Source organism: Plasmodium coatneyi, chromosome 7 (assembly GCF_001680005.1).
Source record: "Plasmodium coatneyi strain Hackeri chromosome 7, complete sequence".
NCBI classification, from domain to species: domain Eukaryota; phylum Apicomplexa; class Aconoidasida; order Haemosporida; family Plasmodiidae; genus Plasmodium; species Plasmodium coatneyi.
The window spans coordinates 1,493,373-1,516,338 of NC_033562.1; the positions used below are offsets into that span (position 1 = coordinate 1,493,373).

General features: G+C 39.3%; 3 protein-coding genes across 3 annotated transcripts; 2 read left to right on the forward strand and 1 right to left on the reverse strand.

The window, feature by feature from the left end:
- Positions 1–10,422: 10,422 nt before the first annotated feature.
- On the reverse strand, positions 10,423–11,556 carry PCOAH_00018820 (Prefoldin subunit 4; the record flags this gene model as incomplete). The annotated part of the gene is made up of 2 exons (XM_020058691.1): positions 10,423–10,610; positions 10,817–11,556. The coding sequence occupies 2 exons, from the start codon at positions 11,025–11,027 to the stop codon at positions 10,432–10,434; spliced, it is 390 nt and encodes a 129-aa protein (XP_019913935.1).
- Positions 11,557–12,507: 951 nt separating this feature from the next.
- On the forward strand, positions 12,508–13,065 carry PCOAH_00018830 (Signal peptidase; the record flags this gene model as incomplete). The annotated part of the gene is made up of 1 exon (XM_020058692.1): positions 12,508–13,065. One exon carries the CDS (start codon positions 12,508–12,510, stop codon positions 13,063–13,065), a length of 558 nt encoding a protein of 185 aa, XP_019914217.1.
- A 962-nt stretch (positions 13,066–14,027) lies between these two features.
- Positions 14,028–22,559, forward strand: PCOAH_00018840 (Uncharacterized protein; the record flags this gene model as incomplete). Its single annotated transcript, XM_020058693.1, has 10 exons — positions 14,028–14,204; positions 14,289–14,366; positions 14,475–14,610; positions 14,742–14,825; positions 14,943–15,199; positions 15,390–15,595; positions 15,758–15,854; positions 16,031–16,142; positions 16,476–18,821; positions 18,943–22,559. The coding sequence occupies 10 exons, from the start codon at positions 14,028–14,030 to the stop codon at positions 22,557–22,559; spliced, it is 7,110 nt and encodes a 2,369-aa protein (XP_019914111.1).
- Positions 22,560–22,966: the final 407 nt, after the last annotated feature.

Below are 22,966 nucleotides of genomic sequence, written 5' to 3' on the forward strand. Positions count from 1 at the left end.
AGGGAGGCAGAAAAGAAGAGGAAGGGGAGGTCCACGGTGTGAAAACTCGGTTCACAGTGTAGGAACTGACCTTCACGCTGTAGTAACTAAGGTTCAGGCCCTAAGAGTTAAGGTCGAGGCTGTAGAAACTAATAACCATGGTTCAGGGTTTAGGTTTCAAGGTTTAGGTTGTATGGTTTTAGGGTTCAAGGTCTTAGGGTTTTATGGTTTAGGGTTCAGGTCTTAGGGTTAAATGTTTTAGGGTATAGGGCTTAAGGGTTTAGGGTTTACGGTTTACGGGTTCAGAGCTTAGGCTTAATGGATAGGCCTTTAAGACTTATAGTTCAAGTTCCAACAGAATAAATTCCCTTTTTTGATTCTTCAGTAGAGCAGTTCCCCAGGAACCCTAAACCCTGAAGCCTGGACCCCCAAATTTTAACCTCTAAAACATAAAACCTAAAACCTAAACCCTCAACTCTCAAAAAACCTAACTCCTAAACCCTAAAATATGAGCCCTAAACACTGAACCTTAAATCCTGAACCCTAAAATCTGAGCCCTAAACCCTGAACCTTAAATCCTGAACCCTAAAATCTGAGCCCTAAGCCCTGAACCATAAACCCTGAACCCTAAAGCCTAAACCCTAAACCCTGAACCCTAAAGCCTAATCCCAGAATCCTAAAATCCTACAACTAAACCCTAAACCCAAAACCATGAACCCTAAACCCTAAAACCCTAAAAGGTGAACCCTAAACCCTGAACCTTAAACCCTGAACCCTAAACCCTGATGCCTAAACCCTGAACCCTATATCCTGGTGTAACATAAATTGTATATTTGAATATGTAACAGTAAACTTATCAGCTAGGAGGAATTAAGGTGATGAGTAGGGGGATCTATTATTTTGCGGAGATTACAAGTGGGAGAAAGAAGGGGGGGTGTCTGAAACGGGAATAATATTATTATGGAGGTACACATATTTTTTTTGTGAAGATATGGTGCACACAATACCTGACATTATACTTTCTTCTATTTATTTCATGATTTCACACTTTCCGTCGAATAATGATGAATATGTGCACATACGAAGAAGGAGGGGAAAGGACAATAAATTATATATATAAACTGCTTAATACACATGTTAATCAATTTTCATAACCTCCCTTTATACCACTATAGAAGCATAAATAGGGAAGGTGCAACGAAGGGAATTTATGTTTTAGGAAGTTATATTTCCATGAACGTAATATAAATGTGAGGGAAGGTACGCATAATCATATAATGTTCTCAATGTGCAAGTATAAACATGGATAATTACACTCCAATTATATAACACATAGATGAAATAAGGGAAAAGTATACAGGGGGATGTTTGATTACTCCCACTTTATTCCTATTGTGCATAGAGGTTTCGTGTATGCACAAGGTATACTTATGTTGTTTGAAGTTTTTAGGGTTCATGGAGCTAGAAGGAATAAGAACCTAGTGGACGTATATAATTACTATCTTGCGCAATGATCTCTCACATATATATTCAACTTGAACACATAAGGAATGTACATTTTAATATAGGTTCCATATAAGCAGGAATATATATGAATCATGGTGGGATGGGTAAGTGTACTATGCACTGCTCCCTATTCCAAGTGGACATATAAATGTTGTACGTGTAATTTCTTACTAATAATTCAACGGAAGGTAAGAATAAGTATATATATAATTTATGAATAAAATTTGTAGGGACCAAGTGCACTTACTTTATATTCCGAATGGATCTATGATATGTTAGAAAATGCGGACCCTCCTCAGGACACTAGTGGGTTAATGGGGCGGCTGGGGACCGCATTAAATGAATATGGCAAAATTCAGGAGCAAATAGTTTTCATTATGAATGCCTGGTACCTAGTATCTAAAATGAGGAAAAGTACTTCTGCCGATAGTAATATCTGCACATGGTTTTATTTTTGGTTGGGGAATAAGGTTCGGGGAAATAATGGGGGGGAGAATTTCTCAACTATTATGAGCGCCATATGCAATGTATTCATGAAAATTCAGGGTGAACATGACTGTAAACCTTTGGAACACCATAGCAGCGAAGGTGCCTTCTTTAAGGAAAAAATAAAATTTGAATTAGAGCAGGACTATAAACCGGAACAGACAAAATTACTCGCTTATTATAATGCCTGCGGCAGTCAATATGAGCAACAACGGAGAAGAAACAATCTACCAGAATCGTTCCCTAATGTGCAAGATAAATGTGGAAGGGGGAATCAAAGTGTTTCGTATTGTGAAAAATTTAGAGAAAAGTATCAAAGTTACTGCGAGGATCAGGGCAAACTATCACAATTAAAATGCACCCCGGAATCAGTGGAACGGGGACTAACCTGGAATCCCGGTTCCTCTGGTACTGGTTCCACAAGAACCTGGAACCCAGGTTCGTCTGGTACCGGTTCTACGGGGGTAAGTGCAACCAATGGTGTTTTTAGTGTGGTGTGTGACGTATACGGAAAAAAAGGAAAAGTAGCACTGAGAAGGTTGCTCTTTCTGCTTAGCTGTGTGCTGCGCATATTAACTAACATAGACAAATTCATGTGCACATATAATATTTTCTATACGTAGTAGAATGGGAACACAGGGAATATATATATAATGCATTCCACCCCTCCCATATTCTTCTTATTGTGACTGTAGGAAACGTGCATGAGTAAATTACCCTCAAAGAAAATGCATAAAAAATTAAGTGATGTTAATGAACGCTGTAACGGTGGAGTGAGCACGGGAGGAGTGGAAACTGGTCTGAGTAGTATAGTGGGGGAGTACGCCACATCCCAGGGCTATGAGGATCAAGTTCTAAAAGCCTATTGTTACGTACCGAAGGGAAGTATGGAAAATTTGCCAAATAGGGAGGAACGTTGTAAGTACTTATATTATTGGATTGGTGATACACTATTTGGTACATCCAACAAGAAGGACGAATTCTCCGAAGCTATGAAAAAAGTCTACAACCAACTGCAGAAACTGAGCATTAGTGATGCATGTGGTGTTTTATATGAAGGGGGCAACATCCCTTTGGATACATTCCTAAATATGAAATTATTATATGACTACACCCAAGACTACAAAACTATAGGAACGAACATTCCGCAGATTGGCTCTTCGGGTTTTAACTGCAATAAGGAGGACTACTCCGGCTACCTAACCACAGCTGTTGAAGCATACAATAAAATGGAGCAACAGTGTGGAGACGGAGGTGGAAATGGCACTAAGGGGTGGTGCACTTCCTTTAAGAGCACGTTTGAACAGAAAGAGGAAGGTGCTCTTAGCAGCAACTCAATTCCGATTCCATCCGTATTGAGGTGCCAATTGGAGAAAGGAACAAGAGCAGCAGATTGTAAAGTAGGATCTACTTCTCCGAGGAGGAAGAGTCAAGTGTCAGGGGACGGTGCTATAGAATCCCCTGAAACAAGCAACACCCCTACTGTTACAGCTGTTTCTTCTGGAGTAGCAGCAATAGGATTACCTGCATTAGCTCTCCTTTTATATAAAGTAATTGTGCCTCAATATATATTTAAAATATATAAAAAATAATGCAGAGTGTACACTAAATATTTATTTCTTCCCTTTGGAACAGTAAATGTTAATATATATGTGTTATATATATGTGCTGTATGTACTTTTTTTTCTTCCTTCCCTACTTCAGTACACTTCTTTATTCTCTGGAATACGTGGTACCCTTTCCGGTGGGAAGAGCAGAAGGGGAAGGAGATCTGTTAGGCAAGACTTAAACGCATTCTCAGACGACTCGAGAACAGAATACTCCACAGAAGCTTCAACAACATATTCGACAATAGGTTCTACGGAAGAATCTACCGTATATGATGGTGGTAGGCCACCATCTAGAAGAAGAGGACGAACAAGTAATGATAGAAGACCAGGAAACAGGAGCAATATTAGTTATCAACGTATGTAGCGTCACACATTGTATATCTGTGAAAGCACACATTGTAACACATTGTGTTTGAAATGTAACACCTGGAAAGGGAATGTTTCCTTCCCGAGGAGACATAAATAACCGCTATGCTCATATATAGTTAACAAGGTTACAAAGACATTCTTCCTTTCCTTTGCTCCTTTCTTTTTTTCTTTTATTCCTTTTTTTTTGTATTGTATTAAGGTGCTCATGTTAATGTGCAATTAATATGGGCCAAAAGAAAATTTTTTTTCCCTACTTCATTGATTTGTGGACAAACTTTTTAATTCATTCAATTGTTTGCAACATTTTAATTGACGGTCCAAAATGTTTATTTATTTTTTTACAAATTTTTATCTTTGTAATTTTTTTTATTTTAATATAATAATTTGTTTTTTCCTTCTACTTTAAGTTCTAATTATGGACATATTTGAAAAAAGTTTTTCAAAAATTGAGCGCGGGTTCGCGCGAACCTTTGCGAGGGTCAACAGCGGTTCATTTCGACCCTTTCTTTTATGTTATACACATTTTTTAGATGTGCAGTTCACACAAAACGAGAATAATAGTCCCTGCATAAAAGAGAAAGGGAATGTTTCCTCATTCCTTGTGTGTTTATTAGACTGTAAGTACAATATTAGTCCAAAAAAATGCCCTAATAAATTTGTCAAGGAAAATTAGCAAAAAAGCGAGGACTACTTTTTTTTCCGTTTATTTGATGAAATGAATACGTACAACACTTCGCAAAGTATATGATACACACTTTTGTGTTCACACCCCTTCTTTTATTCCACATGATGAACCTTTCTGCTTGATGCAATAAATGAGCTTAAACAGAGCGCGCAAGTATGACATGTATTAGTCAAATGAGGTGCGTATATGTAAACACGCGCAACACACTTGTTCTGTTTCCTTTTCCGTGTCCGTGAAAAACATTGTTCCTTCTTTGCGCGCGAATAAATGAAATCAAAGAACGAATGAAGATTTCGGCGGAATATATAAAGGGGCAAATGGAAAAAAACGTACTCTCCACACTGCTCAAAAAAGGGGAAAGCGCAGACGAGGAAGTTGTATGAGAATTGTATAAAATGTATATGGCCATAAAAAGGCACTATTTTGATAAAGGCTTGTAGAGCCCAGTTGCGTTGTAATCCATCCATTTTTCAAATGTTGGCCATTTTGGACATTTTGGTGTAAAGTATGTACTTTTATAGGTTGTGCAACGATCATGCATTTTTTTTCGAATGTTCGCCACTTTTTCTGCGTGCAACTTCCTTAAAAATTTTATATTTGGACTTTCGCAACTAGAATTTCAATCCACCTATTTTACGTGAGGAACAAAGTGGGGATTGAGCTTCCCGGAAAGGGGGAGAGTTCACACTTTCGTTGATGCAAGGGGTGTTAGAATGAAGGGTTGCAGGTGTTAGAATGAAGGGTTGCGGGTGTTAGAATGAAGGGTTGCGGGTGTTAGAATGAAGGGTTGCGGGTGTTAGAATGAAGGGTTGCGGGTGTTAGAATGAAGGGTTGAGGGTGTTAGAATGAAGGGTTGCGGGTGTTAGAATGAAGGGTTGCGGGTGTTAGAATGAAGGGTTGCGGGTGTTAGAATGAAGGGTTGCGGGTGTTAGAATGAAGGGTTAGGGGTGTTAGAATGAAGGGTTAGGGGTGTTAGAGTGAAAGGTTCAGGGGGGTTGACCTAAGGGTTTGTAGGTTATGGAGCAACAATGTGACTAGTTACTTAAGCACCCCAGGGGGGGTGTACACCGGAAGGGTGTATTAGAAAAAGTGGAACAAAGAAAAGAAGGAAAAAAAATAACAAGAAAAGAACGAATGAATAGAAAGAAAAAAAAAAAAAAAAAAAAAAAGGAAGGGAAAGGGTGCATTAACATGCAAGGTATAGTGTGAATTGAGGGGGGAGGGGAAAAAGTAATTACACTCCCACTAATCAAGCATAAGCGCGATACATTGTGCGCACCCACCCCTACCATGTATGGGAGAAAGTGTGACGGAAGCATAGCACTACTATATAAAAGGGGGGGTGCGTAATGCATAAGCAACTCGGTTGCTGATACATATATATATATATGTATACAACTTCGTACAGTTTCTTCCCTTCCTTCAGCGTGTGTGTTATGTGTATGGTTAATTTTTATCCAGTAAATTTTAATCTTATTCCGAGGAGTACTAATAATATGTACACACATTACCCCCCGTATGGAAGGTTGTTAGGGGTGGTAGGCGGAAGGAAGAGGAGAAAGGAAGGTGTTCTCTTCTGCACATATATAGAATGAACCGCATACAATATATGAACTGCATACAATATGTATGAACTGTGCATTGCATCACACAATATATATATGTGATCTAACAATACTTTAATGATCTAACAACCCACCTACCACCTAACAACATTCCTTCCACCACCCCCAACTCCCCCTTTCCATTTAAGAATAGCAAAATAGAACATAGAGTAAATGTCACATGCTGAAATTTTTTTCTAAAGAAGAAAGGCAGTTGCGCGCAAGCCCCCTTTTCCCTTCTATATATGTACATAATAAAGGAGCGCATGTGTGCGTGTACAATGTAATAGAGGAGCATGCGTGTACAAATAAGAATGATATACCATGTTCTATAATGTCCTCAAAGAGTAGCGGTACGGAGAACTATCATATATTACTATAGTAAAGGAATGTAAAAGGAAGGGTCCATGGAATGGAAGGAAAGGAATGTAGAAGGAATGTGGTGGGTGTGAAAAGGGGGTAGTGATGTGCTGTGCTGCCTCTACACGCACATGTTTTATATATAAATAAATATATATATATATATATAGGGAGAAGTAAACAATTTCCCTCCTTAATACATGAAAGAAGGGAGGGAGTGTGTTTCTTCTATATATACAGAAGAAGAATATATAATTTAAGGGGAAAAAAATGGCACCACTATCACAGGTTACTTCTCATAGGGTGTATATAAATATTATAAGTACAATACATTATATATAATGTAATAAGAGAATAACATATATGGTCCCATATATAAAAATATATATACTCCTACATTCCATTTTACATCAATTACACTTTCAGGATGGAAGTTCAGTTCAATTACCCTCAGAACAAATATACAAGGAATTTGAGGAGCAGACAGGGTGTAATGTATCTGAAGGAGGAAGAGGAACAAAAACAAAACAGGAAATAGAGACAGAATTAGGAACAGTATTCGGGTTGTTACACAGTAATAATGAGGACTGCGCCAGGAAAATTGTAAATGCTTGCTGTTATGCATTAAACATGGAGGAAAGGGGCAATGAGCATTATGATCACCTATGTAATTTTCTATATTATTGGATTGGTGACCAAATGAAGGGAAAAATCGATGAGTCCAGGTTCCCCAATGCCATCTCCCTTGTTCATGATGCACTGCGGAATTTGGGCTCCAAATGGAGTTGCAGTAATATATACGAAAGCATTAGCCAAGACCTTTTCGGTCCAGCCAAAATAGTATTCGACTACTACTATAACTACTATAAACTGTTGGATAATTCTGGGCATAATGACTCTACCTTATGTCCAAAGTTGGGGGGAAAATGGCAAGGAGCTAAGGAAGCACATCAACAAATGGAAAGTACGTGCGACCCTACCAGTACTACTAAGGATCCATGTTGTCAAGAATTTAATGAACAATTCAAGGAGAAGTACAAAGCAATATTAGAGTCAAAGCTGGAGTGTGCTACAGTGCAGGAAGCGGAAACTGCATCAGTGGTGACATCAGCGGGAGTAATGACGGTTAACCTCCTATCATTTATGGGTGACTAACACAGTAGTGTGTACACACACACATGTAACACCCTACATATGTGTAACACTCTTTCCCATCATATAATGAAGAAGAGTGAGAGGGTGCATAGGAACACCCATTTATACATGTTCCATTATTTGCTAATTTTACACCTTTAGGGTGGGGATGAATCAGTTAAATTACCCTCCGAATTCATGTACCAGCTGCTGGAACAAAGCATGGGGTGTGGTATGGAGGAAGTAGAACATGAATGCTGCAAGAAGAAGGGGGATCGTTTAGAGATAGTGCTAAATACGCACACAGGAAATGGTATTTCTGCCAATGAAATTATGGACACCTATTGTTATGCGTGTGAATTAAGGAAAGAAGAATCCGATGATAATACACCCTGTTATTTTTTTTATTACTGGTTAGGAGATAAAGTGAGGGAGAAATTGAGTACGGACAGTAATTTTATGGATGCCATGAAGGCAATTTACAGTCAACTGCCGAATGGCGAGTGTAGGAGTGAATTCGATAATTTATACAGTGATGTTGGCATAGACGTTTTCGCCAATAGTAAAATATTCTTCGAGGGTGAATATAACAATAGTGTTCTAACAAAGAAGAAGGAAGAAAATACACCTCTCCGTTGTCAGAAATATAACGGACAACTGGAAACAGTTAAATCAGCATATGATTGGTTATGTGATAAATGTGAACACAGTACTGATAAGTACTGTGCAAAATTTAAGAAGCAACATAAGACAGATCATGAGTGTAAACAGGAAGTGCTAGGAGAATTAACGTGCAATAATGAAGTTGACGAAGATGATGAGGATGAAGACCACCTTCTGGGTAGTGAGGATGATGCTACAGATACAGAGGGGGATGGTGAGGGGAAGTGCGTGAAACGGAAAGTGAAACCAGTGTCAAGGGTCTCGTATTGTCTCCTAATGGGCACCATGGGGACCCTGAAAGGGACAGGCAATTGTTAAGGCAACCGGCAGATGGTCAATTATCAGGAGGGGATCAGCGGAGCACATCGGCATTGCTCCCAGCAAATACAACTAACCCAGGGGAAAACAGTAGCACCACCCCAACTACTACCATCGTATCTTCCATACTTCCTATAGGTGGATTGCCATTGATCTTTTATCTTCTATATAAAGTAATTGTCACTATTTTTGAATTAGTATATATAATACAATTTCATGAGTATTATTCTCGTAAGGGAAAAGAAATAAATATGTATTAGGGATGAGTTCCTCCACTTACATATACTCTGAATTCACTTTCTTCCTTTTTATTAGTATACCAATTTATTCTCTGGAATAGGTGGCACCCATAGAAGCAACAATAAAAGAACCAGAAAGAGAAGAACATCATTAGTACGAAGGTTGAATATGGAAAATGATGATGATTCTTCCACATACTACTCAACAACATTAAATAGCTCCCCAACAGAAACTTCCACAATAGATGATAGAACAGAACATTCTACAGTATATTCTGTTCCATATATTAGATAAGTTCCTCTTTTCTCACTTCCTTCTTTCCCTCTGTCTGTCTGTCTGTCTGTCTGTCTGTCTGTCTGTCTGTCTGTCTCTATCTCTCTTTCTTTCCTTGTCTCTCTTCTTTCTTTTAAAGAAGAAGAAAGGAAGAAAGGAAAAAAAAAAGAAGGAAAAAAAATGTGAAGGAAAAATGTAATGCATAAGGAAGGAAGAAGGGAGGGTCTAAGGAAGTTAAGGAAATGAAAGGGAGTGGAAGAGTACGGGGGAAGGAGGGTCTAAGGAAGGAAAGGAAATGAAAGGGAGTGGAAGAGTACGGGGGAAGGAAGGAGAGTCTAAGGAAGGAAAGGAGGTCTAAGGAGGGAAGGAAGGGTGTAAGGAGGAAGGAAGGTTTAGAGTTCAGAGTTTAGGGTTCATGGTTTAAGGTTCATGTGTTCAAGTGTTTAGGTTCAGCGTTTAGGCTTGAGAGTTTCAGGGTTTAGGGATTAGGGTTCAGGGAAGGGAATATATTGTTGAAAGGAAAGGAAGGAACCTTCCTGAAAAGGGGTAGGGAGGTGTATTAACTACCTGAGTAAAGGAAATGACTTTCCTAGTGTAAGGAGGGAAGAGATCATTAACTTCCTAACTAGGGAAGAAGGGTACTTCCTTAGGGGAAGGTACACCCTTTGGTGGTACGAACGGTGTATTTAAAAAAAAAAAAAAAAGCGTATCAAATGCATGAAAGCTTAACTCGGGCAAAAATCAAACTATTTTTATTTTGCAAAAGGAATGAAAAAAATAGCAAACAAATTTCTTCGCTACCCAAGCTTATGCTCACGTGCGTGGTAACATTGGTAGTATTACCAACCTGGCCATAAGAAGAAGAGTTCCCTAATTGTGGGAAGGTAGGGGAATTCACTTTTACAGATTTACACGGTTGTGCAATATGCAGGGGTATGTGTGCGTGCATGTATATATGGGTGTGGTGCCTGTCCGAGATAAGATGTGCATCACCACAAACGCCAAAACAGTGCTCTTCGCCAATACTTATTTACACAAAAGAGGATAAAAAAAAAAGAAATTATGTTGTCCTACGGGTGTTCTATTTACTCCTCACAATTGTGTTTTGCTTGTAAAAAAAATTCACCAAACATAAATTGACTAGGTGGCACATATACGTGGCTACCATTATGCATGCATTTTCAATTGGACAGAAAAACACGTCTCAGTTGAGGTCAATCCTGTTTCCAAATTTTGCATACAACTCCGTTTTCAATTGTTGCTTCTCACTTAGAATATTTTTATATTCGGATTCCAACTTCTTCAAATTTTTCTTCTCCTCGGCTTTTACCTGCTCTAGATTTTTCTCCATGTATTCGGTGTCGACGCTGAAGAAGCAGTCGCCTAGGGAAGCGTGCACAGCGAGAAGGGGGAGAAATGGGTAAATTAGTTAAAGGAAAATTACTGCTACTAATCATGATGATGAGCCGGGTGGTAGCGGCACGGCGTGGAACCAGCGACGCGAATTATTATCCGTGTACGAATGCGATAACCCCCTAACGTATGCATGCACATTTAGGTATGTAGTGCCCATCGCGGGGGCCACGTACCTATGCCCAACATGACGTCTTGAGGAGAGAACGCCAAAGAAACTTCGTCTATTGATGCGTCAATATTAGAAATACTATCGTTCATTAATTTTATCTTTTGTTCGTAAACCGATTGTTTAAAATGTAGGTTGGTGAATTTTCCTATTTTTTTCTGGTCCTCTACAGTCATGTCTAACCCCAGGTCATACTTCGCATCTTTAATGTTCGCCATTTTGTTGCAGAGAGGAGAAGCGGGTGGGGATATTACTCAAGGGAGTGTCAATACTTGAGAGGCAATTTTTTCAGTCCAGGTTGAAAGACAATGTGTGCATAACTGTGCGAATATTTCAATGCTCCACAATTAGGGGGGGTGGAATAAAAATGGAAAAAAATTGACCCCTGGTTTATTCACACGTTTGTGTTGTTCCTGTCATTTGTATTCTCTCAAGACTTGGCGCGTTTCTTCCTTTAAGAAATGGGGTTGTTCCGGATGCAGCTTGGAGGGTAAAGAAGTGTTGGCACATTTGGTACGTTTGCAAGCTTTCCAGGGCGAGTTAATAGAATGATAAAAAAAAAAAAAAAAAATGGCGTATAGCAAAATGTGCCTCATGAGAGGCGCAAAAAAGAAGTTTCCGATTTGTTATTTTATTTTTTAAAAATGCCATTCCGCAGCTACGCAATACATATGCGTGTACGTATGCCTATGTGTACACGTGAGGTTTGTTCCTTTCTTCCTCCTCCTTGAAGGTATGGTCTGGATTACGCCAAAATTAACAGCGCCTATGTACAGCAGCAGTGTATGGCGGGGAAGAAAATCAGCAATACGCGGCTGCAAAGCATAGCACCAATGCGTGGTGTGTCATCTGTCACATCCGGGGATTTCTGGCAAACGCGTTTTCATCGATGGAACAGTAGCGCGTCAGTTCACCCTCTCAGCGCTTCTTACTCATCTTTTTTACATACGAAGCTGTGAGCATTTATTTTGCTACATAAGATGATACCTATTATATGTGCTACAATGTGAGGTGAAGATTTCCAAGTGCGCGAATATGACTTACGGGATACTGCCATTAAGGCCATTCTCTTGTATTTGCCCTCTGTTGGCTGCCCAACCTTTTTGTACGTACGCAAAATGGTGCACACATGTACAGCTGCTTAAATGAAGAGGTAAATCTAAACTTGTATGCATATGGAATTCTATTCGCTTACCGCACAGTGGCCTTTTAAAAGAACTCCTGCCTTCGGGCGAAGAGTCATACCAGAATCGATGCTATAACAGATGAGTTGCTTCTCTGTTTAGCATTATGAGAAAAAATTGGTTCACATTTCTGCGCTTTTCCATTTCTGCCTGATTTTTTCTCTTTCTTTTCACTATTATGCATTTCCATGAGCCATTTTTCGTTTTGAGCAAGCACCCCCCGTGTAGCATATATCAATGTGTATAAGCCTTTGTAAAAGCGCTATATTTAGAAGGCTAATTTTGCCATTTTAGTCACACTACTTGTCAAGAAGTTTTCCATATCGGAAATACAACCCGCCAAGGAAACTGAACGAAGGAGTGCTGATATAGCCGCATACCACACATTGTTGGTAGGCAAAGAAGGAAAGGCACGTGCAATTGGAAGGTCTATTCTTCTCAACGAAGACGCGCAGCAGAAGAAGCAGAACAAAAATACCCCCCCCTTCGGTATACCTTATAAGAAACAGAAACGATGGATAACGTGCTGAATAGGCTAAACGTCATTTCCTATTCCATGGCCTTGTGCTTCCTTACCCTATGCCTTTTCAACTATGGATCTTCCTTTTATTTATTCGACGAGAAAGCAATGTCGACGAATATAAAAGTAAGAAGTGTGAAGAGGCTGGTGTATAACCGGCACATAAAAGGGGACGAAGCGGTACTATCGCTAGACCTATCATATGACATGAGCAAAGCATTTAACTGGAATTTGAAGCAGCTTTTTCTGTATGTTCTAGTGACGTATGAAACGCCAGAAAAGGTACAAAACGAGGTTATAATACAGGATTATATAATAACCAATAAAAATATGGCCAAAAAAAACTACAAAAATTTCCTCACGAAATATTCCCTTAAAGATTATAATAATGGATTAAGAAATAATAATATTAATTTACAAGTCTGTTACAAATATATGCCTATAGTTGGTTTGTCCAGATCTTATGAGGGTGCCAAAATTTCGTACAAATTGCCTGCAGAATATTTTGACAATTTGCCGTCCAATTATCCGTTGTATTACCCGGACAAGTGACCCACTCAGAGGGGGCAAGACGTTTCTGAGGAGAAACTTCACAGACATGTGTGCATACGTAGATATGTACATAGACACATGCGTACATACATTTTTGTGTGTATATCTGTGCATGGCTGTGTTGTACATTTGCATGTATTTATGGATGGTTCTTTCACGTAATTCCTTCCTAAGGTAGTTTCCATTTTGATCTGCGTGTCTATTTATCCTACTTGGCAATGTGTTGAAACACATTGTATTGCAATTTTTTCTTGTTTTTTTGTTGCTTTGGTGAATTTCGTCTATCATCGAGTCTTACCAAACGCATGCACATTTCTGTGAGGAATGGGAATTTGACCCTGTGTACGTGTACGCACGGAGTGCGTTTGAATATGCCAAAACTGCGCGTTTAATTAGGGAAGAAGTGGTGTTATCGTTTTTACTGCCCACTTTGTGGGCCATTATATGATTATTTTTTTTAATTTTTTCCAGTGCACCCTTATTTTAATACACAGCATGAGTGCAAGATTGCACAGTAGATATATTATGTGCTGTTTCCTTGCCAGGCTTTTTTTTTTTTTCCGTTTACAATATTGTTACGTAGAAAATAGAACAATTTTTTTTTTTTTGCTTTTATTTGTTAAATACATATCACGATCTCCAATAAAGTGGCAACGAATGAGATGGACAAGGTTCATGGCGCAGGTGAATAGTAGGAAATATTCTAAGGGATTGGGAAATACAATAATAAAGCGCACACTACCCATGCGTATGTTTGTCGATCCGTCTGTTCTTATTTTATTCTTTCCCCGGACAGGCAACCTCGCTGTGTGCAGGTAGAAATATGGTACAAAGAGAGGGAAAAAATTTAAATGCTTCAATATGGATTGGTAAAATGGTTTGTCTAATTGTAGGCATGCATTAATACTTACCTACATGCATGCACGCCTCAATACATATTTTCAATCCTATTTTTAAGAAGAATGAGTAACCTTCTCATGATGGGCGCAAAATTCGCCTTATTAATGAGCTTCCTGCTTATAAGGGGGGATACAGAAATAGGTGTGCTCGTCAATAAGCTAAGTGGAGACAAGAAAGCAAGACTTCTAAGTGTTACGGTATCGTCTAGTTGTAAATCTGTGCACAGCTTGTTTAAGCGTGTGCTTTGTTCCACCATTATCCTAATGATGTTTTACTTTTACATTTTTGCATTTTTTTTTTTTTTTTTTTTTTTTGTTTCGAAGTGCAACGCTGGAGAGATGCTCACCTACGTAAAGATGAAAAGGGCCAAAAGTAGTTCGCGCTTGTGCGTGGATTTACGCGTGTGTGTAGGGGCTCTTCTTGCAGCTTCCCCTTTTTGGAGAAGTATACTCACTGCCTCCCAAATTACCGCCCTTCTGCGCTACCATCTTTCCAACATCCCGTTGTAGAATCACAAATGCGAAAAGTGCAAAAAGGGGTTTTATAACTTTTCTAGGGACAACAAAATATGTGTACCCTGTCCCCTTGGCACGTTCAGCGACGCGGAGGGGTCCATTGTGTGCAGAAATTGTCCAAGCGGATCTAGTAATAAAAAGAGTGGCGAAAAAGAAAAAAAAAAGGGAAAGATAGGCGTAAGCTAAGGTATACCAATTATACACAATAAAACGTGCATGTATGTGTCCCCACCCGTGTGCATTCACCTTTTCCCTGCGCAGCCACGAAAAGCACAGGGTCGGAATACTCTCAGAACTGTGTCTGCAGCAAAGGTCTCTCAAAAGAACAAATGAAAGAACAAATGAGTTGCACAATTTGAAATGGTGCGATTAGGGAGAACAGGAAGGTGTATCCCGGTTGAGAGGCATTCACAGAAATAAATATATTTTATTATTTTATTTTTTTTATTACTATTTTGCAAGGCTTCAAGGTAGACCCCACCGACGGCAGGTGTGTAAAATGCAGTGCGCTCGAATCATGTGACGACGGCGAAAATGTGTGGTCCTTTAAAAATATGTGCACGAAGGAACATGGCGAAGAGTACGTAGAACTGTGTAGGAACGTACGAACAGGTCAAGTGTACAGTTTTCAAATTTCATGTTTTAAAAAAGACGTTTGTTTGAATCACAAAGAAGGGAAGAGCTGTCTGGAGGGGAATAAATTAATCCAGTGTAAAATTGTACGAAAGAAAGAAAAAAAAAAAATGTCACAAAAATGGTTGTCCTCTTTTGCTGTGATACCCAAACGTTGTACATTTAGTGCGTTCTCTATATTTTGCCACCGATAAATGTGCTAAGTATGTTCTATACGTACATAAGTACATCCGTATGTGACCCTTCCCCTCCTTGGGGATAATTTCCCAACTGCAGTGTGATGAAAATTTCAGATCCGACTTCGTAACCCCAGTGAAGCGTCCCTGCGTGCTCTGTAGTTTTACAACGTATGTAGTTTCTCTATACTTTGTCACCTTGGGCTTTTTCCTAAGTATTTTAATACTCACCTGTACAGAAAGGGAAAGAGAAATGAAAATAATAAGACTGGTTGTTAAATATACGAGGTATATGTCTCTACTCAGGTGGGAACTTTACACACAGGGTTAATTCGAACCAGTTCGTTTGTGAGACTGTACCAAAGTGTTCGCATAAATGTGTGTGTTATTTTGATGACAAGTTACTCCTTTTTGTCGTTTGAATTTTACCTTAACTGAACTCTTCCATGTACCATTTCTCCCATACAGGTACGTGAACTCCAATTATAGCCACTTCCTTTTAGACGCGCTGCACTTTTTCACGGTGGGAGTTCCGCTGAATGAAGTCCTCGATTGTATATTCACGGTAAAACGGCACATTCTCATGCGGGAAAAAGAAAAATGTTATCATATGATACGAGACAACGCAGAACAATGTACCTTAATGGGGTGAAGCTAACTTCCCCAAGTGCCAAAAGATTTCTCTACCAATGGGCATAACTGACACGCCCTTGCAAAAAAACTTTTTTCTTTTCATTTTAGAGGGGTACTAACGGAGAAAGGATTGAAAAGAAGGTTGATTTTTTGCTATATTTGCCTCTGCTATTTTTAGTATTCCCCTTTTTTGGAACAATTGTCCTTCGCCTGTTAAGAAGTAAGACACGAAAAATGGAAGGGGGGAAATAGCGAGCGCCTAGAGTAATATATACTTCTACCCAGGTGTTAAAAATGTGAAAAAAATGGGCCCATAATGAAGGTCATATAGACGGAGTAATTATTTTTCCCCTACTAATTTTATGAGGAGAAAAACTACTCTCCTTTGGCCTTTTTTAATAGTCACTTTTGAGCCTAAAGTGGGGGAACAACTTGTGGTGTTTCTGGTAGAGCGAACAAAGGGAATTTTTTCACCCTTATGAGAGTACATAACTATGTCTAATCCCATATGTCTATATTAACCTGTATATTCCCCTCCGATTTTTCATTGTAGAGCAAGGCAAAGATGAGCTAAACAATAACTCCAGTAAAAGTGGGGTGGATAACATTCCCTCCCTGGACGAGCACAAATCTTCCCTTACAGAAAACAACAAACGGAAAGCACAAGAGAATGGCATATACTTTGCGCAGTTTTTCATTTTATACCATGAATATCTCTACTTGGAAATAATAAGGTTATGTGTTTTTTTTTATTTTTGTAATTATGATGAACAGAGGAGAGGCGACTTTTTGATAGCGGATGATTCTTTAGAGTGCACAAAAATGAGGAGAAAATATTACGTAAAAATATGGATAATCGTACTATACAATACGTTTGTTAATTATTTCGACTACTTTTTATTTTTTCTGAAGAAATATATTCCCAGTTTAGACGTCTTATGTGTGTTAAAAGGAAGGGTGAGTACGCTTAGCCCTTTGGATGACTTTTTCATGCTACTCTTTTTGTTTTTTTTTCACAAACGATTTTTTAACAACGTGAAGGTATCTCTAATTGTTAATCATAAGAATGGTATATATAACAATAATGTGCACACGTTTCAGTTTGTTGTCATTGCGGTGTCGTTTTCTCTCTATACATTAATTACATTTTTATGCGTCTACCAATGGGACGATTACGTGGGGGAACAAGAACTGAGCGAATTAGGAAATAGGAGAAATGTAGGGAATATTGTGAAGACGTCCCCATTTTATGAGGAAGAAGAGGGGAGAAAAACAGAGGTCAACAAATCCGATGTCGCCAAGGAGAAAAGTGATAACAATGACGGAGAAGCAGAAAAGGTGGAATTGAAAAATGGACAAATGGGTGTGCCACATGGTGAGGGGGGGGAAAAAGACGAAGATGAGGGCATAGAAGAAGACACAAATGAGCACAGACGGGGAACTCCAACAGGGGGTGACAAACAAGACCACCCCGCTACCCCATCCTGTCGTATTCAAGTGGTAAAACTGCTGTCCAAATATGTTAAAGAACGCAAAACTGAGAAATTCTTTTTCTACTTTTCCATGCTTGTGCATGTCACCATTTCGCTCTCCTACTACACCTTTTTAAGCTACGTGCATGGAAGAAATTTCTTGGGGGTGCTGACAACCATTTCAGTGCTATGCAATGGATTGATTTATGCCATAATTTTCTTCCTGCTCATAAAATTGGTAAGAGGGAATAACCTGAAGAAGGACAATAGAAAATGGTTCAGATTTAGCGGCATCAGAAGGAGGATAGGAAAGGCGAAATGGGTGGCCATATGGAGAAGAAAAACAAGCGGAACAGAAGAGGAACAAACAAATAGGAAACATGTAGTAGCATTCAAACAAAGAAATAAAAAAATGGAGGAGAAATACTTTTTGAAAAATGAAAAAAGGAGTATAATGTTGATAAATAATATCCTGAAGAGCAGCAAAAGTTTTAAGGTTCATTTTGGTGAAGTGGCTAGCAAGTCAGAAAATGATAACTCCCTTAAAAACAAGGAAAGAAGCAAATTTATGAGAAGGTACAAATTACTAGGAATATCCAAAAAGTGGATTATGTTTCTTCAAAATGTGGTAGATCTATCCGATGAACCGGAGAAGTGCTTGTCTATGTTGATCAGCTTAACGCTAGAGAAGGAGTTTCCCAGTCTCGACTTAGACGCCTGTTTGGAAATAGTACAGAAGAATTATTTTTCCACAATGAAGAATGTGCCAACTATTTTGAAAAACTTTCTCAAATACACGAATAAGTTTTTAGCAATTTTGGAGAGAAGGAAAAAAGGAGAAAAGAAAAATTCAAACGGGCGCATAAACGACTGCGACGAGTCGGCAATCATTTTCGCATGGGGGTTAAGCATTCTCAGTTTCGGAAATCTGCAAGATGTAAACTATAACCTTTCGCTTGTCCTATTTCACGTTTCCAATGTGCTAGCCAAATGTAGATATATGAAGTACATAATGGATTACTATTTTAGGTATATGCCCTATTGGGGGGTTATTCCTTTTGCAGGTTTGGGAAATTACTACCTCCCCCGTGAGACGACAACGGGGGGCACACTACCCATTTGTGACACTATTAATAACAGGTATGGGGACCAAGAAGGGGAAAGCAATTTTAATAGGGTTGACCCCGGAAGGGTGGACAATCAAACTGTAGCTTTCGAATCGTTAGGGGAGGATAGACACCCAGATGGATATATAAATGGGAAGAACGAGCAGCTCAATGTAGATGCGCCAAATCAGCAAGCGTGTTTAGGTCCACAATTTACCCATACTGCGAAGATGGAAAGCTACCCAGGGGAGCTAGGCACTTCTCCATCGGGTTGTACCCCGAGTAGGATAACTCAATCTGGTTTAAGCAACAGGAGAAGAGGTAACAGCGCATGGGACAAAATGTGCATATGTAGGGTGTGTCTACGTGGGCATAATTTTCCATGGGAGATGAAAATCCCATTCCATATGCACATGAAGTGCTCCACTCGAACCTTTTACAGGCACCCTAGGAAAGAGAGACAATCAGGCGGGGGATGGACTCCCCCTCGAATTTGAGCTTAACCGTATATACGCCAAGGAACTTTGCAGAATTTACGTGCATTGTTTATTAGCAGATGTGAGCGAGATGTACAAAGGCATACAATACACGCAGACGTGCGAAAAGTACCTATGTAGTGGGGTTTTAAACCTATGGGGGGAGCACCACAAGAATAGTAGCAATATGTATATGAGGAGGTATTACGAACATTTGGAGAGGTGGGCAGGACTGGAGGTAAACACCGTCCAAGATCCAACGGAAGCAATTTTCAACATAGAAGATTACATAAGCAGCAGGGTTATAGAAATAGATTTTTATGGACAATTTGAGCACCTAAAGGGTGACACGAAAAATTATTTAATGAGTCTAATTAAAGAAGGGGACTCTTTACATGTGAAGGAGTTAACAAACTTTTCGGAGATACCTCGAGATAGATCTCAAGAAATGGATAGAAAAGAAAAGGAAGAAAAAGAGAAAAAAAGAAAACGAAAAAATGAACAATTTTGCAAAGTTTTCTGTAGCGCTTTGCCAGTGTGCATAGAAAAACGCTGTTGGGAATTTCTAGACAAAAATGAACTGAAGCAGATTGAAGAGGAAAAAAGGCAAAGAAGAAATTTCACAATTTCGTGTGAAAACATGGGGGAAGAATATTTTAATGTACACGTATTGAAAAATTATGAAGAAAAAGTGACCTATTTTAAGATTGACTGCTATGGAGGGGTCATTTCGGTTGGGGGAGAATTTGTGAACAAGAAAGGGTTTATCCAAAATGTGCGCAAAAATAATGTGGAAAAGGGGCGGAGAAAGACAGCTACCGAGGGGGATAAAAAAGACGAGGCAAATTTTACGGAAGAGGAAGACGACAAATTTTTAACCGAAGAGAGTGTCCAGATGTTGAACACAAACATGTACAATTATATAAATTACGAACGCGTGGAGGGTTCCAGAATGGAAATATTTACCCACAACAGTTACGAGGGTGACATAGGCATTACAGGAGATTTGAAGGGAATGAATTTTCATGATAGAAATGCACTATTGGTTTTAAGCCCCACGGTTGTTATACCTGCGGAATGCACCATAGAGGTGTGGCTGTTTGTTGGTTCAAGAAGAGATACAAATGGACTGGAAAAGAGTTTCCTATTTTGCGACATGGAAGGAAATTCCCCATTCGTCATCTCCAGAAGGGGAAACAAAATTGAGGATATAGAAATACACATCAGTGATAAGCGCAGGTTAAGCAGTTACTTTAGACAACAGCACAATGAGGGGCGGGGGGAACCCATGGACGGGGGGGAGACTACCGGGAAGGAAAACCTTTGGAACGTTTACATAAAATGCGAGAAGACACCCAAATGGAATAAAATAAACTCCATAGTGAAGCAGAATGAGTGGAACTTATTAAATATAACCAAATGTGCTAGTGGAATAATTTACTACATTAATGGGAAGTACATGAACAGCGTCTCGCACGAAGTGTTAAATTTAGAGAAAGAATTACAGATGAGCATATTTGGAAATTCCTGCTTTGGAAATAATAACATAGGATTATGTTCCTCTTTTAAAATCTTTGAGTTTTTAAAAAAGGAAGAGATAAAGAGAAGATACCAAATTGTGAAGAAAGTTAAAGGAAGAGAAATGGTTGGAGATAATCTCTGCATGGAGATGAAAGACCAAGTAATAGAAGGCATAGATGTGAGAGATAAATGCATGCAGGTTTGGGAATTTTTCATATACTTTACGCAATCGCAGAAGGAGAAGACTAGGGTTGTTGCCTTAACCAATGATTCTAATTACAGAGTGAAAATTTATCAGCTACGCTTGGTTCCTAAGTACACAGGTGCCACTTCTCGAGGGGGGGAAAACAGTCCTGGGGAAAGTCCCCCAAGTGCGTACTTGTATGAAAGAAACGGTGAAGAGTTACATAGCAAAGGGAACAAATTAGTGTTGACGGATCAACCAAATGGTGAAGTAGAGGGATGTGCAAACCTCCACAGGAAGTGCGAAAAAATAATCCACATCGATGATAAGGAAGAGTATGGTTACAATGTGTACTTGAAAAAAGTGAGCAGAAAGGAAGACGCTCCAAAGATTTACGGAATAAATATATTTTCTGACCTCCTTTGCTATGCATGCGATTTGTCCAAATTTTATAACCTAATTTTGGACCCGCCTTTATCCATATATAACGAATTAGTAAAACCGTTCGGGTATACGCTATGCCTTTGGGTGTTCCTGCCCATAGAGGAGAACGTTTCCTTTTCTTCACTAGTTAGTGGAGAGAAGGATGCACATATATGCGTTTTTAGCGATAGGCTAGTTATTGGATGTGTTCAGAATTACAGACGACGGGGGAACAACCAGTGCCAAACCTTTTACCACTCTTCTGGATTCAGTGTCAAGAATCTGAAGAGGGGGTGGTACTACCTAACAGTCGTTGGAACTTTAAGGGGGCAATTTTACTTTATAAATGGCTGCTTCAAGGGACATCATAATTTTTGCTCCTTTGATGATATAAAATATGTAGGAAATAGTAGCTTGTTTGTTAACCCATTTTCTTATATTTGTTTCTTCAAAATGGTGACGAAGCCTTTATCTGTCACTGAAATTATGTGTGAATATGCATGCCCTGCTTATGATAAGTTAGCTGCTTCGTCTGGTTCTTCTTATTGGTACTTACTTTTTGCAAACGTGTTAGGAAGAACAGCCGAAAATAACGGGAGTGTAGACTCCCTCAGTGATAAATCTACGTCTTCGACTGGTTCAGACAAGGGGAAGTATGTCCACTTTGAAATTACAGAATTTTTGAATGTGCACATTTATCCGTATCTAGAGAGGAAAGATTACCAATTCGCGTTATCCGTTACGTCTATAAGGAACAGGAAGTTATTTTTTTTTAACAGAAAAAAGGAGCAAGTGAACAATTTGAATATATACCTGAACGTCAGCATAGTGTTGCCTTCATGTTGGGCAATTTTCGCTGTCATCAATTTGGCGTATGTGAATAAATCTACCTATCACTGTTTGGTGGGGGGGCAAAATGGAAATTCGCATGTTGCCATTAAAGGGTCGAATTTAGCCTTAGGGGTTTTAACACACTTGGGGGAGGACTACTTGCAAAAGGGGGAAATACTTGATGGGGTTACAAATGGGGAAAGAACAAACCATTTATTGGTACGGGGTTCCTCCTCAAATGATAGGAACAAGGCCGCATCGAGGGGTACTAATAAAATGGGTAATACAGCCCAGTGCCAAACGGACACCAATATGTGTAACAAGAATTATCCCCCTTTTCACAGCTCAGGGTATAATCTGCAGAAGGAGCTGAACGAGGAAATTCTACTAACAACCAGGTGTCGACAGAATGAGCAGACCTTTTTCATTGATTCGCACAAGGTGGGAGTGTGCAAATCATGTCTCAGTCCCATATGCTGCATTGGCAACTGCCGATCTGTCAGTGGCGAATATTTGTCTCCATTCGGTTTTTACAAATTTGTGCGGGTCGTTTTTGAGGACGTTACGGATGAACAGGTCATCCAGTTTTACCGTTCCTTTCCTTTGCGAGGGGAGCACAGGTAAGCGTGCAGATATATGCACATATGGCCGTATCTGCTTATATTTATAAACATTTAGAATGAGCTTCAGCCAGGGGGGGCACCTCCAAATTTGGATAGTAGCACACACCCTTGTTCGTACGAAGTCACGTTTGAGACGGTGTACAAAAGAACAAAACAAACAAACAAGGCATAATTCATTTGAACCTTTCGTAATGACAAGTTCCGTTCGGAATAGCCAAACGGAGGAACAAAGATTTCACGCAGTTTCGCGGGCAGCTGTATTTAAAAGGTATCTAGAGAAACAACTCTTTTCGCACCATACAGCATGTAACGTATATTGGGCTATTTTTGCATGCGAACCGGACACGCTAATGAGAGTACAAATTTAAACTGTGGCAAAGTGGAATAAGGGAATGTATGAGGGCAGAT